Source organism: Balaenoptera borealis (assembly GCF_965194805.1).
Source record: "Balaenoptera borealis genome assembly, chromosome: 4".
Lineage (NCBI taxonomy): Eukaryota > Metazoa > Chordata > Mammalia > Artiodactyla > Balaenopteridae > Balaenoptera > Balaenoptera borealis.
Window position 1 is genome coordinate 36,740,060 of NC_138861.1, and position 19,877 is coordinate 36,759,936.

General features: G+C 43.0%; 1 protein-coding gene across 3 annotated transcripts in view; it reads right to left on the reverse strand.

The window, feature by feature from the left end:
• SLC10A7 (solute carrier family 10 member 7) overlaps nt 1-19,877 on the reverse strand; it is a 268,939-nt gene that overhangs the window by 3,583 nt on the left and 245,479 nt on the right. For all 3 annotated transcript variants that reach the window (XR_014243611.1, XM_082389035.1, XM_082389030.1), the window contains one exon: nt 1,633-1,778. Coding sequence is in view for 2 of the 3 variants with exons in the window: in XM_082389035.1 (XP_082245161.1) it covers nt 1,633-1,778 (146 nt within the window). In the remaining variant the exon portion in view is untranslated. The remainder of the gene's footprint in view (nt 1-1,632; nt 1,779-19,877) is intronic.

Sequence of the window (19,877 nt, forward strand, 5' to 3'; positions counted from 1 at the left end):
GAGGAGGGAAGGTGCTGGAGGGCTACCTTCTCAGGCAGGATTCTGGGGACCTAGGGCTCTCCTTCTAAAAGCAATCTTGGGGGTGGTGGGGGGAGAGATAAATTAGGAAAGTCTGGGATTAACATATACATACTCCTATATATAAAATGGATAAACAACAAGGACCTACTGTACAGCACAGGGAACTATACTCAATATCTTGTAATAACCTATAATGGAAAAGAATCTGAAAAAGAATATATACATATTCCTATATATTTTTATTCTTATATATATTCTTATATATATAACAATCACTTTGCTGTACACTTGAAACTAACACAACCTTGTAAATTAACTGCACTTCAATACCAAAAACTAAACAAAAGCAATCTTGTATTTCTGTTTGGAGCATCGTTGTGGTGTAGGGGAAAGATTTCGGGGGACACATAGACCAGGGTTCAAGTCCTAACTCTAGCACTGAGTAAACCCACCCCCATAACCCTGGGCAAGTTGCTCAACTCTCTGGGCCTAGTTCCTACGTGTTCAATGGGGACAGCAGAACCTGCTACAAACAGTGTTGTAGAAAATCAGGAACATCAGTGATGATAACAGTGATTATATCAGATAGCTTTTGTCAAACACCTGCCACGTAATCCTCCACAACTCTAAAGAGTAGATGTTATCATGAGTCTTAGTGTGGCAGAGACTGAGGTACAGAGACGTGAAGTAACATGGCCAGGGTCACACGGGGGTAAGGTGGCAGAGCTTGCAGGATAGCTCAAGGGCCTACACTCCGAAGCTGGTGAAGGCTGGCACATGCTTAGCATAACACAGAGCTTAACAGGCTGTAGTGGGGCTATTCCGTTTTCAGGACACTAAGGACACGACACACAGTGCTCTGTCACTGGCTATCTCCTTGCCACCTTGTGAGCGGGTGAAAGAAGTCTGGCAAAGTCTGAGCCTCTGGGAAGAAGCCAGCTCTATGGGCACTTCCTTGGTATGTGCTGCATCTAAATTTTGTATGAGTCACTCAGTTTATTTTATTTTGGCTGATAATTTAGAAAATCCAATCCACAAATATCAAATAAGTAACAAGACTTCTGAGCCAAGTGTGGCGAAATTGACGTCCTTGTGTGGCCTCCTTTGCTACTGAAATTTTATTTTTTAATTCCCAAACGCATAGTACAAAGAAGTTATTATGTGTCTGGAAAATTAAAAATAAAGTAGACACTCTGGATAAATCCAGGTGCTATCATATTTAGAAAGGCATGTGAAATCAGGACACATACAAATGATCAGGTGGGCAAAGATGGTGGGCACCCGAGCAGAGGGGCACATATATTTTGAGTATATTTACTGAAACTTTAATCCACTGCAATATGCCCTTCAATATGATCAAATTAAAAAGGGCTTTTAAAAACTACCTTTTAAGTATCATCGTGCTTTTATAACAATATAGAACAATTAGCCCTCAATCCTCTTGTTCAAATTGAATTGGATTAATGCGTCATTATTATCGTATTTAGTTAAGAAAATGTGTACTTGAGAAAAAGGCTATATGTGTAAAAGTTAAAGCATATGAACAGCTAAGATTCAGAAAGAGCATTTCAATCTGACTTGGATCCAAATAAGATTCTTCTAGAGTCTCACCTTCTGCCTTGACACCATCCAAGACTTTATTGTTGGCACCAACACACTTCCCAGAAGGATCTGCACCGGGTGGTAGATCAGCAAGGGGACGGATATTAAAGAGAGGTACTCATGGCCTGCAAACACGATCTTCAGCATTGGAATCCCTGATGAACAAAGAAGACAGAAAACCTAGAGGCAAATTCAGTCTGTCATCAAACTAAAGACATATGCAATTAAAACTGGACTTCGGATTGCGCCATCTTTCCCTTGTGTACATTCACAGAACTAAAAAGGGAAGGTCTGGAACGACTCACCAAATCTTTCCATCTTCCTTTCACTGTGTAAACCTCTAAGCTCTACCTAGAACAGATTAAAACTGAAAAGGTGGTCGGTTCAAGGGCACCAGTAACTCTCACTGCAAGTTAGCAGCCTGTCCAACAAGAAGAGGAGAGAAGATAGTGGGGAATAGAGTTTCTTTTTTTTCTTTTTTTTTCTTTTTTTTAATTTTTGAATTTGATTTTATTTATTTTTTTATATAGCAGGTCCTTATTAGTCATCAATTTTATACACATCAGTGTATACATGTCAATCCCAATTGCCCAATTCATCACAGCACGACCCACACACCCCCACCGCCTTCCCCACCTTGGTGTCCATAAGTTTGTTCTCTGCATCTGTGTCTCAATTTCTGCCCTGCAAACCGGTTCATCTGTACCATTTTTCTAGGTTCCACATATATGCGTTAATATACAATATTTGTTTTTCTCTTTCTGACTTACTTCACTCTGTATGACAGTCTCTAGATCCATCCACGTCTCAACAAATGACCCAATTTTGTTCCTTTTTATGGCTGAGTAATATTCCATTGTATGTGTGTACCACAACTTCTTTATCCATTCGTCTGTCGATGGGCATTTAGGTTGCTTCCATGACCTGGCTATTGTAAATAGTGCTGCAATGAACACTGGGGTGCATGTGTCTTTTTGAATTATGGTTTTCTCTGGGTATATGCCCAGTAGTGGGATTGCTGGATCATATGGTAATTCTATTTTTAGTTTTTTAAGGAACCTCCATACTGTTCTCCATAGTGACTGTATCAATTTACATTCCCACCAACAGTGCAAGAGGGTTCCCTTTTCTCCACACCTTCTACAGCATTTGTTGTTTGTAGATTTTCTGATGATGCCCATTCTAACCGGTGTGACATGACGCCTCATTGTAGTTTTGATTTGCATTTCTCTAATAATTAGTGATGTTCAGCAGCTTTTCATGGGTTTCTTGGCCATCTGTATGTCTCCTTTGGAGAAATGTCTATTTAGGTCTTCTGCCCATTTTTGGATTGGGTTGTTTGTTTTTTGAATATTGAGCTGCATGAGCTGTTTATGTATTTTGGAGATTAATCCTTTTTCTGTTGATTCGTGTGCAAATATTTTCTCCCATTCTGAGGGTTGTCTTTTCGTCTTGTTTATGGTTTCCTTTGCTGTGCAAAAGCTTTGAAGTTTCATTAGGTCCCATTTGTTTATTTTTGTTTTTATTTCCATTACTCTAGGAGGTGGATCAAAAAAGATCTTGCTGTGATTTATGTCAAAGAGTGTTCTTCCTATGTTTTCCTCTAAGGGTTTTATAGTGTCTGGTCTTACATTTAGGTCTTGAATCCATTTTGAGTTTATTTTTGTGCATGGTGTTAGGGAGTGTTCTAATTTCATTCTTTTACATGTAGCTGTCCAGTTTTCCCAGCACCACTTGTTGAAGAGACTGTCTTTTCTCCGTTGTATATCCTTGCCTCCTTTGTCATAGATTAGTTGACCATAGGTGTGTGGGTTTATCTCTGGGCTTTCTATCTTGTTCCATTGATCTATGTTTCTGTTTTTGTGCCAGTACCATATTTTATTGATTACTGTAGCTTTGTACTATAGTCTGAAGTCAGGGAGTCTGATTCCTCCAGCTCCGTTTTTTTCCCTCAAGACTGCTTTGGCTATTCGGGGTCTTTTGTGTCTCCATACAAATTTTAAGATTTTTTTGTTCTAGTTCCATAAAAAATGCCATTGGTAATTTGATAGGGATTGCACTGAATCTTCAGATTGCTTTGGGTAGTATAGTCATTTTCACAATATTGATTTTTCCAATCCAAGAACATGGTATATCTCTCCATCTGTTGGTATCATCTTTAATTTCTTTTATCAGTGTCTTATAGTTTTCTGCATATAGGTCTTTTGTCTCCCTAGGAAGGTTTATTCCTAGGTATTTTATTCTTTTTGTTGCAATGGTAAATGGGAGGGTTTCCTTAATTTCTCTTTCAGATTTGGGAATAGAGTTTCTTTGAGAAGGCTGAGGCATACTAGTAAGGTAGAGGTTAAAAATGGATCTTTTCTGCACAACACTGTAAAGCAACTATACCACAATTAAAAAAAAAAAAGGATCTTTTCTTGCTTAGTAGTGAAACACTCTGTTGGTCTTTAGGGAAGCCTGCCTGGCACCATTTCACAGCCCCCAAGTTCACTTTGGGGCTGAAAGGATATGGTAAGATAAAGTATGGTATATACGGGTATAAGTAGGAGGGTACTTTAGCCAAATAGACATTAATAAAGGCTTTTGCACATTCTCTTTTGGCCAAGAATCTCGAAGCGCTTTAAGCGGTATTGTATACGGCAGATGAATTCTAAAATGTGTGCTGAATGATTAAATCCCACAGTGAAGGGTGTAACGGAACTCAGGTAAATGAATACTACTTTTGAGTCTACCGCTCTGTTATATCCAGGGCAAGGCGTGCATATTTTGTAAGCAGCTGCCTAACATATGTAACTATTAAGCTTCTGTAACAGAATTCAGACACTGGTGATTTGACTGTTATCACCAATTGCTTTAATGTGGTCCAGTTGGAAGTACGGCTGTGTATGTACATCAGTTTTTCAACTGAATAGTTTTAACAGCTTAGCTTTCTTTTTGTTTCTTTGAGAACAATCACTGAAAAGGACCCAGGCTCCTAAATACACACAATGATGGCACATAAATAACATTTTAGGATAGCCCGGTGAGGAAAGCTCTGCTTTTTCAATTATTTTTACCTTCTAATAAATTTCAAACCTTTATGCAAAAATGTATTTCACGGCTGCTTTCTTTTTCATAGCCTCACATATCATTGCCATAAACTGCAAACACTTAACTCTTCCCAAACAAAGTCTCTCTCAAAGCTTCAAGCGTACGCATTTAGATTTTTGCACAGTTTCTATCTTCTCACTAATATAAAGAACAAAGGAGTTTTCTTTTTAAAAGTAATATGCTTAATCCACTTATTGGATTTGAATTAGATCAGTGTTAGATGTTGAAAAGCAGCATTTAATATTATAGTCCCAGAGGGCTTCCCTGGTTGCGCAGTGGTTAAGAATCTGCCTGCCAATGCAGGGGACGCGGGTTCGAGCCCTGGTCCGGGAAGATCCCACATGCTGCAGAACAACTAAGCCCATGTGCCACAAATACTGAGCCTGCACTCTAGAGCCTGTGAGCCACAACTACTGAGCCGCGTGCCACAACTACTGAAGCCCATGCGCCTAGAGCCTGTGCTCTGCAACAAGAGAAGCCACCACAATAAGAAGCCCACACACCACAACGAAGAGTAGCCCCCAATCGCCACAACTAAAGCCCACACGCAACAACAAAGACCCAATGCAGCCAAAATATAAATAAATAAATAAATAAAATGAAAGGAATAAAATCTAAAAAAAAAAAAAATTGTAGTCCCAGAAAGTTACTACAATGAGAAATGAAGAAGACCTGAACATATACCACTCCAGTTTTTAGGAAGTGTTATTTGGCCCAAAAGGATGATGTGAAGGAGTTGGGGGGTGGGGTGGAGTAATAGTGGGGCTAAAGGGAGCAAATGATAGAAATATGGAGGTACTTGTCTCTAAAAACTGATCAGAGCAGGGGTTTCTGACCCCAAATTCGAGGACGATGGCTGCTGGGCTAAATCACCTGAGTTACACTTTCTTGGCTAAGTTCAGGCTGGCTCTGGGTCGTTCTTCAGCAAGCTCAAGCAAGCTCACAAATATGGTCACAGGGCTGCTGTTCCAATACGCAAGTTCACAAGGTATCTTAATGGAAGCAACATCAATTCACTGTAGTGTGATGAAAAGATAGCAGTAATAATGATAATAACGGTTTGTATGCAGTGAGTGCTTACTAGATGCCAGGTGCTGTCAAGGGCTCTCCCATATGAACAGACAACAACTCTTGGTGGTTGATGAAACCTATTGTTTGCACCATGTTACTGACGAGGAGACTGAAACGCCTCATTAGTGGTTAGAAAACTTTCCCAAGTGGTGGATTCTTTACTGCAATCCAGGCCACCTGGGTTTCCAGTTCTCTGTGTCAGGTAAGGGTCAAGGCCTCCGAGGTCTTCAGTTCAAGATGTCACAGGCATGGCAGCTCCATGAAGCAGAAGAGGGCCTGGGATGCAGAGAGCTTTCTAGTCCAGAAGTCCTGTCGGAACTCGCTCCCCTTGGGCCCCTAACCCTCCCAGCAGCACTTCCGGGGGCAGCAGACCTCACACTCCCCTGCTACCCACAGCGGGGTGTTCCTGTGATTTCATAGCGGCAAGAAGCTCAGTACCCGCGAGGCCTACCCCAACAGTGGCAAGGGAACCCCAGACTGACATTGCCTTCAAGAAACTTCCAGTGTACAAGTGAACTTCTACCTTCTGTGGACCCTGCTATCACTTTGTATGAAGTTCTCTTCTGGTCCTGGGCTGGTTCTTCAGCTCTTCCGTCTCGTCTTTGAACACACCCTTCTGTACAGACTGGGCTGGGACTCTGCAAACATCAGTCCTTCTCGTCAGCAGGCGGCCCCCTGGACACTAGAGGAAGGCTGGAGAAGGAGCAGGGGCCTGGGGTTCGGCCCCAGCGGCTAGCCCATCGTGCCCCTCCTTGAAGGTCTGACCTGTTTCCTCTCCAGACTTCTAGGTTCTGAGAACCGCAGCTTCTTCCTTTGTTCCCGCAGCTCCGGCTACTTCCTGCACTTATGACTCCTTCATTTCCTTACTGTCCCCTCCCCGCTTTCCCACACCGTTTTAGTGCCCTACGTTGACGGCGTGGTGTGTTTGCCTGACTCACCCTGGAGACACAGGCCCCCCCTCACTTGGCTTCTCATCCCAGTCATCCGCTTCGCCTGGAAAAGAGAGGGCTCCCCCATGACTGGCCGCCGCTGTAGACAGCTGTCGAATGAAGTAGGGATTTCTCTTCACCACTTTGTGCACCTGCAGTACCTTCTTGTCGATTGTTAATCAGATTTCCTATCACCACCACTCTCAGTGACTAATGTTAAAAGTATGATTGAGAATCACATCAGAGAGAAAAACTTAGCTTCCGGAGATGAGGGGCCAGGTCCCTTTGCTGAGTCTTTGCCTGTCACTCTCTCAGGGTGGATTGACCACCGGCTAATCCCCGGATGAGGGGAGGGGGACTCCAGAGATTCAAGTCAAGCTCTTTGTTTTGGGAACCTTTCTGTTCCCTCTGTCTGAAACTCTACCTTACTTCTCGATCATTCAATTATCCACCTTCCTTTTCAGTTATTCGTTTCTTCGCAATCTCTTCTTTATATCTCAGTCTTTCCCCTGCTTTTCCTCAGTTTCTCCCCATCCGCCCCCCTGGCAGCTCCCACCCTGTGCATTTTCATTTTCTCGAGGGTCAGAGTAGGAAGAGAAGTTGGGAGAAGTGGGAGGGGGGTGGAGGGGGAGGTAACTATTGTACGATTCCACGTCCGAGTGGTCCAGGCCACCCTGGCAACGTTTGGAAGCGGCGAGTTTACGATCTCTGTTCTAGGGCATCTTTGCCGTGTTTCCAGCACTATCAGGACGAACGCTGGGAATGCAGTAGAGAGAGTCCTGGGACTGTGGAACTCACCACACTGCGATTTCTGCCACCTGGCCACGAATTTGGCAAAACTTGACCTTCAAGTCAAATCAGAGAGCATCGCTATGTCTTCTTCCAGAAGCCCATGTAATGCACCACCCTTTCATCCTCTTCACCCACGCTTTCAACAATTCACTCAATCGTTCATCCGATTAGCACTCACTTCACAGGGTAACTAAAGGGCGAGGCATGTGCCACGACCCTCACTGAGGTAACTCTCCGGCCCCTCTGTGACCACTCCCACCGCCTCCCTGTGACCTTCCTTCAGGGCTCGGTCAGCCCTCACCTGCCCCACACCCTCGCCCCAAACCCCTCTCTCTGCCTTCAGGCTTGTCCTCTGCAGGGTATTTTCCAGTCTGCAACCAGGCTGAGTACAAAATCTCTCTACGTCTCACCACGCTCCCCTGGGCTCTCTCTGTGCTCCAGCCATGAAGAGTGTGGTGCCCCTTCCTCCCCTCCTCTCCCCAACCCGGGCCCATGCCCACGCTCTAGGCTCTAGAAGTCTCACCTCTCGGTCTTTGCACATGAGTTCCTTTTGCCCAGGATGCTCGCCACCCACTTCTTGACCTGCCCGATTCCTTAGCCCGCAGTTTCTAACTCGCCTCCTCTGGGAAGCCGTCCTTGATGTCCCAAGGCTCCTTTCTGCCTAGGCTTACCCAACTGGGGCGTGTTCCGGCCTAGCGTTTGCTGCATTTATTATCGCTGCTTGCTTCGTGTGTGTGTGTGTGTGTGTGTGTGTTTCCCTCACTAAGCTGTTAGCTTCTTAGGGTCAATGACTGTTTTGTCTTCATCTCTGAGCATCTTAGTGCTTAGAGGAAGAGCACTGAAGGATGGGACTTGTGCTTTTCCAGACCCCATCATAAAGTTACTCTGCAGACTATCACTCCATTTTCACTCCATTCATTAACTCGAGAGAAAAAAAGGGCAATAATTTCAAAAAACCAAACAAACTTACTCCAAAGAGTTTTCTTTTTCAAGTAAAATTTAAATATAGGACTCTTTTCATCTTGTGATCACTGCAGTAATATAAATGAAGCAAATTAATTTTAATGCTCCCAGGTACTGATTCTGTGTCACCGTGGTTGACAGGATCCGACTAGACTTTATGAGACGGCGTTTGACTTTATGGAAGTGAACACCATGCGCGCATTTACAATTTTACAGGGACTTTAAGCTGTCATGCTGAAAAATGTTTATAAAACATTAATCAAAAAATGCCTCTTTAATACAATGCATTGTCTGAGAGATGTTAGAAGGCGCATATTGTAAATGGATTCTTCTTCTGACTAAAGTAATTTCCACCAAAAGCATTTCCCCACTGCTCTACAAGTACACTGTGTGGAGAGATAAAGAGCACTTTCCCAGCACATTACTACCTGCTCCAAACACTTGGGAAATCACTAATGTATGGTATGCCATATTTCCATGTCACACATGACACATTCGTCTAAAATTATCCAACAGACTTTGACACTGCGGCATATTCCATAAGCAGAGCTTTCAACTGACATCTGCCAACTAAGAACTTCAAGTGAGAGCTTTCTTCTTCTAACAAGCAAATAAAGGGTTTCTTTTATCCTATACCCAGGATGGAAAGGATAAAACAATACGTACCAGAACAAGTGGGGTTTTTTCCCCCCTATTTTAAATGTTTATTTTATGTTCTCTGAATTAGAAAATTCCCTTTGTATCAGTGTTCCAAGTTTCAACAGTTACTACTTTCTACTGGATGGACAGTTTTTAAATTTTTCCTTGAGAAACAGACATTTTGCTTCCTCGATTAAATATGGACCTTTATATAACTCTCACGGAAGGCCGCTCTATTGCTCACAGTATGAACACCATCTACTTTATATCGTGGTTCAGAGTTTACTTGTAGGTGCATGATGCTCTCACCATCTACTCATTCATTCATTCATTCATTCATTCAAAAAATACTTTCTGGGCCTCTGCTGTATGTGACTTACTGTTCCCAGTGCTGGGGATATAAGGAAAATAACACAGACAAGGCCCCTGCCTTCTTGGGGCCCACTTTCTGTAGCACTTGCCCCAATCACCTTGGCTTTCCTTCGTCCAGAGAGTGAGTGCCGGCCTGGTGCATGCTTACCAAGTTTCTATAACTCAGAGTTTGGGGATCATCTTTGACTAACCCCATTTGTCTTTCTACTTGTAGATCAAGTCACCAAGATCTGGAGATTCTTTCCTCTATCGAGCACTGTCCTTCCCCCTCAGTTTTCACTGCCACCTTCCTAATTCGGTTCCTCATAAAATCAAGCCAAATGACTCTTTCAGCCTCCTGACATAACCCCCTGTCTTCAGACTCTTCCCTTCATCAATCCTACAAACCACAGCCAGATTAATCTTCCTAAAACCCACATTAATTAAAGCCAATACCCTGCTCAAGAATTACAATGACTTTCCAGTGCCCATTCATCAAATCCTCTACCCCTTCAACGTCAGTAAAGAACGATTGCAACTACCGCCATTTTGTAAGTGCTTCCTGCCTGCCAAGTGCTTTTCCTGCATTATCTCACTTAATCCTTAAAACAGCCCTAAGAAGTAGGTGGCAATTTCCCCACTGAAACACGAGGCAACTGAGGGGTAGAGCAGTTATGTGACTTGCCTAACATCACACATCCGGTAGGTGGTAGAGGCAGAATTAGACCACCGTCTATTTACTTTTAATCACTAACCTATGTTAACTCCATTAAACCAAACTCTCAGTTGCCAATTGCTGTCACTGGCTCAGGCCTAGCACTTTCTTGTCTTTGTAAAAGCTGAGCCCCTGCCTCGATCTTGTCCTTTCTCTCTGGGTGACTAAATCCTATGGGTTGTTTTGGGCTCAGCTTTACATTTTTCTCCATGGTGAAGGTGGCCTCCCTACTGATTTCTTCCTCTTTTGAAGAATGAAGGCTCTCTTCCTCGTTGCACTCCATAATTTAGCATTTGCTTATGTTGCTATTATTTTCTTTTGTGCAGGTTTTGTTTTCCCCTGAAAATAGGCAAAGCCTTATATTTTTCTTTTAATCTCCTGCAGTGTTTAAGCACAGGACTGGTACTCAATACATGAATGATTAATTATTTAAGAATAGGTGTTAAAACAATGTTTCCCATCAAAAAAGACAGGACAAGAACAAATACTACTTGCTTCACTGGACTAAAAAGAGAATCCTTTGCACACCCCTCTGGGAGAGGGTTGTATTTCATAGGAGAAAAATATATTCAATATGGCAGGAAGGAAAGAAACCGGACTGACCGTGGAAACCAAACTTTGAAATGAGTATTGAATAGTGGAGTAGGAGAGGAAATATATTGAAAAACACCCTTTGTGTTTTTGAACTTGAATATGTCACTTACTTTCCCACTTCGCTAAGAGAGAGTATACGCCAATCACCTGGATCATTTCCTGTCTTTCAAAGGTTCATTCGCCTGAATTCACATGACTTGTTTTCCATTTAAATTCTTTCTCGGATGTTCCACTGAGTTCTGGAGAGAGCTGCTGGCAAATCTGGCATCGAGCTGCTTAGCTCTTTAGTCGTCATGGAGATTTCCCACTTTTGTTTAGTTTGTTCTTAGTTAGAAACATCCATAATTTTACCCTCCAAACATCTTACACATTGTTATTTGAATTCTATCTCTTCCTTCTTAGTGCATCTCTCAGTTCAAAAGCCCATGTTTGCCTTTAAGAGCCATTGGGATAGATGGTCTCCCCAATCATAATGTAATTGAAGAAGGCAGCCACTGTTAGAGGAACATAGCCACTCTTTTCTGGCATCACTAAATGCCAGTCTGGGTCCCCTTCCCCACCACACGCACACACACACACACACACACACACACACACACACACACACACACACACACACACACTTTCTCTTCAGAGACAAATAGCCACAGAAAGTCAAACTCACTGGTGCTGATTTATCTCAGTTACTAAACAAAGGGGTAATTATATGCCATTTCTAGAACACGAAATGGTGCCATGATAAGGTACACCAACAGTTTTGGAATTTGTTTAGAAAAGGCTTCAGTTAGGATTTTCCTAAAGCAAGCTAATTTTCAGTAATATAGCTGTCGTTTCATGCAGCAATTTATAATTTATTATGTCCAGTAGCCTACACAAGGCAGTACAGGTAGCTGTTACGAGGCCTGATACAAGACACAGAGAGCCCTGGGTTGGAATCCCATGCTTACCACTTACCACCTGTGTTACTTTGGTTAGGCAAGTGATTGAACCTCTGTTTTCACATCTGTAAAATGTACCTACTTTGTAGGGTTTTTTTTTCTTAATAAACAGTAAATGAAACAATACACAATGTCTGGTAAGTAGTAAGTCTTCAGATACCCTTCTAGGTGCAGTGAATAAGTGGGTAAACCAATACCCCTCCTCCAACCCCGCCTTCATGGAACTTATGCTCCTATTGACTAGGGAGAGAAGATGGAGAGTACCATGCCAAAGCTGGGAGAAGAGCAAATTCCACCCAACCACAGAATCATGGCACAGGGCAGTGAGGAAATGCAGCACTGCAAAGCTGTTAGGCAAAATGGATGCAGTGAACATTTGGGTTATTCTAATTTTTGTCTCTCTTTTAGAGTGGGTAAAAAGAAAGGCCACCTACTTCCAGGTTGATGGGTATGGCTTGGCTTGCTGTCCATCAGAGAGAGGGCCACTAACGTGTGGCCTGTTGGAGCAGGTGGTACGTCTGCACAGCCCCCAGAATTACATTCTGCTCATGATGCTGGCTATTCTATGACTTCCCCTGGAACCCATTCTGGAATGTTCCAAAGGCTGGCAAGTCTACTTCCTGCAGATTCCCTTAGGAAGGTAGACAGGATGTCATGGATCATGTGACCTGCTCTCATTCACTCCCATCTAAATGACTGGTCTTTTGCTCAAATTCTCCAGGGTATTTTAATACACAGATTGGGCTGCCTTACCCTTGCCAGTGATTTCCATTTTATTTACTTCCCTGTTCTTTTCGTGTCTTTCCATCTGTAACGGAAAACTGCTATATTATCTTTTTTTAAAATTTATTTATTTTATTTATTTATTTTTGGCTACGTTGGATCTTTGTTGCTGTGCGCGGGCTTTCTCTAGTTGTGGCGAGCGGGGGCTACTCTTCGTTTCGGTGCACGGGCTTCTCATTTCAGTGGCTTCTCTTGTTGCGGAGCACAGGCTCTAGGTGCACGGGCTTCAGTAGTTGTAGCTCGCGGGCTCTAGAGCTCAGGCTCAGTAGTTGTGGCACGCGGGCTTAGTTGCTCCGCAGCATGTGGGATCTTCCCAGACCAGGGCTCAAACCCGTGTCCCCTGCATTGGCAGGTGGATTCTTAACCACTGCACCACCAGGGAAGCCCGCCATATTATCTTTGATGTGACTCCACCATCAGAACCTCCAATGTTGCTTTATGAGACACAGAAGGAAAGATTCTTGTCCTTTCTGTAGAAGGAGTCATCCAAAATGATGTACAACTAAATAATATATGCAAATAAGAACTCTCTAGTTTTCTCAGTGTCCCAGTGATGGGTTCAGGGAACCCACATAGACTAGGGCATTTCTAAATCGCTGAACACAAAGGCAATAGCAGCAGCTCAGGGATGGCTAACAACCAACCCCCTTGGCTAGACCTCCAGCAGAAAAACAAGACAATCTTATACCAGTTTCACAGGTAAGTATAAATGGAATTTTAATTTCCAACCTCTGAGGCCTGAAAAATGCCCCATGGTTATCTCTGTAGATGGCACATGAGAGGGAAAGGGACACGTGGAACTCCAACACAGGAGGTGTCAGAAATGCACTTCACATATTGAACTCAGACATCCCCTCTGCGGTCCTGATGGGGCTCTCCTGCCACCCTCCCCTCCACGGTTAGGAAGACTCAACAGCTCTATTTCTTTTTGGTGTAGTCAGGAGCAATTAATATAACTATGCTAAATTGATGTTTATGTAAAACTTTCCTAAGAGATTTATCCTTCCTTCATATTTCAAAACCAGAATTCAAAAACATAACATTTTTATATATTATAAAATACAGACTATGATAATATATAAAAATACATCTCCCTTTATCCAAAAGGCAGAGTTAGGCCTGGAAAAGCAGGAAAATGAACAAATACAAGGGTATAAACTAAAAGTCCGAGGCCATTAATAACAGAAGGAACAATCTTTCCAGTAATTGAGAGTTTTAGAAAAAAAAGAGCAGTGTTCATGTTGTAGTCTTTCGGTCATCCCAGCTCAGGCAGGACTTCAGAAGCCATATCTGGAGTTCATGGACCTTTCTGGCTCTTATCGGTATGTTGGTAGGTGGAATACAGATTGTGGAAAATCATTACACAGGGCTTACTATGGGTCAGGCACTATTCTGAGAGTGTGCCAACATTAGCTCATTCACTCCTTATGTCTACAATGTGAGTAAAGGCTACCGTTATTCTCTCCATTTTTCAGATGAGAAAACTGAGGCAGCAGAAGAATAAAAATCTCCCCAAGGCCACGCACAGTGAGCAACAGTGTGTAGCTGGGATGTGAACACAGACAGCCTGGCTCTGGTTCTGGGCCCTCTACCACATTACGTGCCTCAAATGGTGATTTGTCAGAGTACCTGGAACCCGAGAGAAAAAGAGATGCTTGATGATATTAACACAGAATAATGGAGGGTGAAAAGGAATAGAATACAGAACGTAAGAAATAAAATATTTACACAGGAAAGGTCTGCAAAGAAGAGAGGCATTCCTTTTGACAGAGGAGCTCATATGACCAGCTTTTACTCACTTTGAATAAAAGTTGGTCGATGGGGCTTCCCTGGCGGCGCAGTGGTTGAGAATCTGCCTGCCAATGCAGGGGACACGGGTTCGAGCCCTGGTCTGGGAGGATCCCACATGCCGCGGAGCAACTAAGCCCGTGAGCCACAATTACTGAGCCTGCGCGTCTGGAGCCTGTGCTCCGCAACAAGAGAGGCCGATATAGTGAAGAGGCCCGCGCACTGCGATGAAGAGTGACCCCCGCTTGCCGCAACTAGAGAAAGCCCTCGCACAGAAACGAAGACCCAACACAGCCAAAAATAAATATAAAAATAAATAAATAAGATTACTATTAAAAAAAAAAAAAAGTTGGTCGATGACCATTTTCTGACCATTGTCAGCCCATTCAGAAAATGAAAGATGGTGGTTTAGCCTTCAGTCACCTGGGCTGTAACCGTACCCCTTTGCTGCAAGTTTTATGTAATAAAACTTGCATAAAGATGCAAGAAAAGACCCAAATGAGCAGCTGGCATTACTTCCTTTTTGAAGCAGGTACGTTCTGATTGGAAAAGATGTTTAATGAATGGCCTGAGCCGTCTCACCAGATGCTGACGATGAAACATTTAACTCTACCAATCGAAGGGTTCAGCCTCGGAAGATTACGTACGTCCTCACCTATCTGACAGCATTGTAGGAGTAATTAGCAGACGGGTAATTCAATAATGCATTGAAGAGCTGAGCCATGGAGGCTTCATTCAGATGCCCATGGTGGCTTCCGGGAGGGGTCACCATATTTACAGAGACAGGTGGGAAGGAAGTAGAGTGAGCTTACCTTTTTCCTTCTCTGGGCTGTGAAGGAAGAGTCATTTGTCTTCTGAAGAGAATAATCTGCCTAATGTTCACAATCACAGGATGTGAAACCTCAAAAATAGAATGAGAGCTTCATACGACAAAAATAACCCAAAGTCATCAGAATAGATTAAACGTCATCACCAACACAGGGCTGGCCCCATCTGACTGGCTCTGGAAAGCCTTGCCTAGTTTTACAGATTGTTTTTTAAGATGTGTTTTTATATAAATGAAGAAAAACACTTGGAACTTTTTAAGTGTGAGCCAATGAGAGGCTGATGAGTGTGACATGCACTTTCACTGATTCTGCCACAGCTTCCAACCCCCTAAACTTAGTTTTCCCTAAGATTTTGCATTGATAATGTTCTTAACAATGGACAGAGGAACTTCTGGAAGGCATCCAAATCGTAGTTAAGTTGTAAATGGGAGTAAACTGTGACCCAACTGCACATACTCTTTCTGTTTTGTCAACATGGCCATTAATCACCCTCTGGTGGTAATTTTTTTCTTGATGGTACCATGTTTATGATAAACCTAAACCTCAGAAGAGATATCTTCTGACACAGAAAAACAAGGATGTTTTGATTTGGGGATTAGAAATTAGAGTTATTTACCCATAAATCCATCTCTCTTTTAAAAGGCTGACTCAGAGACCTTCAAGATGGCGGAGGAGTAAGACATGGAGATCGCCTTCCTCCCCACAAATACATCAGAAATACATCTACATGTGGAACTGCTCCTACAGAACACCTACTGAATGCTGGCAGAAGACCTCAGACTTCCCAAAAGGCAAGAAACTCCCCACGTACCTGGGTAGGGGAAAAGAAAAAAGAAAAAACAGAGACAAAAGAATAGGGATGGGACCTGCACCAGTGGGATGGAGCTGCGAAGGAGGAAAGGTTTCCACACACTAGAAGCCCCTTCGTGGGCAGAGACTGCGGGTGGCGGAGGGGGGAAGCTTCGGAGCCACAGAGGAGAGCGCAGCCACAGGGGTGCGGAGGGCAAAGCGGAGAGATTCCCGCACAGAGGAGCGGTGCCGACCAGCACTCACCAGCCCGAGAGGCTTGTCTGCTCACCCACCGGGTCGGGCGGGGGCTGGGAGCTGAGGCTCGGGCTTCGGTCGGATGCAGGGAGACGACTGGGGTTGGCGGCATGAACACAGCCTGAAGGGAGCTAGTGCGCCACAGCTGGCGGGGAGGGAGTCCGGGAAAAAGTCTGGAGCTGCCGAAGAGGCAAGAGACCATTGTTTCCTGGTGCGCGAGGAGAGGGGATTCAGAGTGCCACCTAAATGAGCTCCAGAGACGGGCGCGAGCCGCGGCTATCAGCGCGGACCCCAGAGACGGGCATGAGACGCTTAGGCTGCTGCTGCCACCACCAAGAAGCCTGTGTGCGAGCACAGGTCACTATCCACACCGCCCCTCCTGGGAGCCTGTGCAGCTCGCCACTGCCAGGGTCCCATGATGAAGGGACAACTTCCCCGGGAGAACGCACGGCGCGCCTCAGGCTGCTGCAACGTCACGCTGGTCTCTGCTGCCGCAGGCTTGCCCTGCATCCGTCCCCCTCTCTCCCCCTGGCCTGAGTGAGCCAGAGCCCCCGAATCAGCTGCTCCTTTAACCCCGTCCTGTGTGAGAGAAGAACAGACGCCCTCAGGTGACCTACATGCAGAGGCGGGGCCAAATCCAAAGCTGAACCCCGGGAGCTATGCAAACAAAGAAGAGAAAGGGAAATCTCTCCCAGCAGCCTCAGAAGCAGCGGATTAAATCTCCACAATCAACTTGAGGTACCCTGCATCTGTGGAACACCTGAATAGACAACGAATCATCCCAAAACAGAGATGGTGGACTTTGTGTGATTTTGTCTGTATAGCTTTGCTTCTACTATTTGTCCTAGGGTTCTGTCTGTCTGTTTTTTAGTATAGTTTTTAGTGCTTGTTATCATCAGTGGATTTGTTTTTTGGCTTGGTTGGTCTCTTCTTTCTTTCTTTTTTTTAAATTAGTTTTTAATTTTTTTATATTTAATTTTTTTTATTTTTTAATGACTTTATTTTATTTTACTTTTTCTTTCTTTCTTTCTTTTTTTCTCCCTTTTCTTCTGAGCCATGTGGCTGACACGGTCTTGGTGCTCTGACTGGGTGTCAGGCCTGTGCCTCTGAGGTGGGAGAGCTGAGTTCAGGACATTGGTCCACCAGAGACCTCCCAGTGCCACATAATACCAAATGGCAAAAGCTCTCCGAAGGTCTCCATCTCAATGCTAAGACCCAGCTCCACTCAACGACCAGCAAACTCCAGGGCTGGACACCCTATGCCAAACAACCAGCAAGACAAGAACACAACCTCACCCACTAGCAGAGGGGCTGCCTAAAATCATAATAAGGTCACAGACACCCCAAAACACATGACTGGATGCTGTCCTGCCCACCAGAAAGATAAGATCCAGCCTCATTCTCCAGAACACAGGCACTAGTCCCCTCTACCAGGAGGCCTACACAACCCACTGAACCAACCTTAGCCACTGGGGGCAGACACCAAAAACAACGGGAACTATGAACCTGCAGCCTGTGAAAAGTAGGCCCCAAACACAGTAAGTTAAGTAAAATGAGAAGACAGAGAAACCCACAGCAGATGAAGGAGCAAGATAAAAACCCACCAGACCAAACAAATGAAGAGAAATAGACAGTCTACCTGAAAAAGAATTCAGAGTAATGATAGTAAAGATGATCCAAAATCTTGGAAATAGAATGGAGAAAATACAAGAAACGTTTAACAAAGAACAAGAAGAACTAAAGAGCAAACAAACAATGATGAAAAACACAATAAATGAAATTTAAAATTCTCTAGAAGGAATCAATAGCAGAATAACTGAGGCAGAAGAACGGATAAGTGACCTAGAAGATAAAATAGTGGAAATAACTAGCGCAGAGCAGAATAAAGAAAAAAGTATGAAAAGAATTTAGGATAGTCTCAGAGACCTCTGGGACAACATTACATGCACCAACATTCGAATTATAGGGGTCGCAGAAGAAGAAGAGAAAAAGAAAGGGACTGAGAAAACATTTGAACAGATTATAGTTGAAAACTTCCCTATTATGGGAAAGGAAATAGTCAATCAAGTCCAGGAAGCACAGAGTCCCATACAGGATAAATCCGAGGAGAAACACACCAACACACATATTAATCAAACTATCAAAAATTACATACAAAGAAAAAATATTAAAAGCAGCAAAGGAAAAACAACAAATAACAGGCAAGGGAATCCCCATAAGGTTAACAGCTGATCTTTCAGTAGAAACTCTGCAAGCCAGAAGGGAGTGGCAGAACATATTTAAAGTGATGAAAGGGAAAAACCTACAACCAAGATTACTCTACCCAGCAAGGATCTCATTCAGATTCGATGGAGAAATTAAAACCTTTACAAGCAAGCAAAAGCTAAGAGAACTTAGCACCACCAAACCAGCTTTACAACAAATGCTAAAGGAACTTCTCCAGGCAGGAAACACAACAGAAGGAAAAGACCTACAATAACAAACCCCAAACAATTAAGAAAATGGTAATAGGAACACACATATCGATAACTACCTTAAATGTAAATGGATTAAATGCTCCAACCAAAAGACATAGACTGGCTGAATGGATAGAGAAACAAGACCCATATATATGTTGTCTACAAGAGACCCACTTCAGACCTAGGGACACAAACAGACTGAAAGTGAGGGGATGGAAAAAGATATTCCATGCAAATGGAAATCAAAAGAAAGCTGGAGCAACAATTCTCATATCAGACTAAACAGACTTTAAAACAAAGACTATTATAAGAGACAAAGAAGGACACTACATAATGATCAAGGGATCAATCCAAGAAGAAGATATAACAATTATAAATATTTATGCACCCAACATAGGAGCACCTCAATACATAAGGCAAATGCTAACAGCCATAAAAGGGGAAATCGACAGGAACACAATCATAGTAGGGGACTCTAACACCCCACTTTCACCAATGGACAGATCATCCAAAATGAAAATAAATAAGGAAACACAAGCTTTAAATGATACATTAAACAAGATGGACTTAATTGATATTTATAGGACATTCCATCCCAAACTAACAGAATACACTTTCTTCTCAAGTGCTCATGGAACATTCTCCAGGATAGATCATATCTTGGGTCACAAATCAAGCCTTGGTAAATTTAAGAAAATTGAAATTGTATCAAGTATCTTTTCCGACCACAATGCTATGAGACTAGATATCAATTACAGGAAAAAAATCTGTAAAAAATACAAACAGATAGAGGCTAAACAGTACACTACTAAATATCCAAGAGATCACTGAAGAAAGAGGAAATCAAAAAATACCTAGAAACAAATGACAATGGAAACACGATGACCCAAAACCTATGGGATGCAGCAAAAGCAGTTCAAGAGGGTAGTTTATAGCAATACAATCCTACCTCAAGAAAGAACAAACATCTCAAATAAACAACCTAACCTTACACCTAAAGCAATTAGAGAAAGAAGAATAAAAAAACCCCAAAGTTAGCAGAAGGAAAGAAATCATAAAGATCAGATCAGAAATAAATGAAAAAGAAATGAAGGAAACAATAGCAAAGATCAATAAAACTAAAAGCTGGTTCTTTGAGAAGATAAACAAACTTGATAAACCATTAGCCAGACTCATCAAGAAAAAAAGGGAGAAGACTCAAATCAATGGAGTTAGAAATGAAAAAGGAGAAGTAACAATGGACACTGCAGAAATACAAAGGATCATGAGAG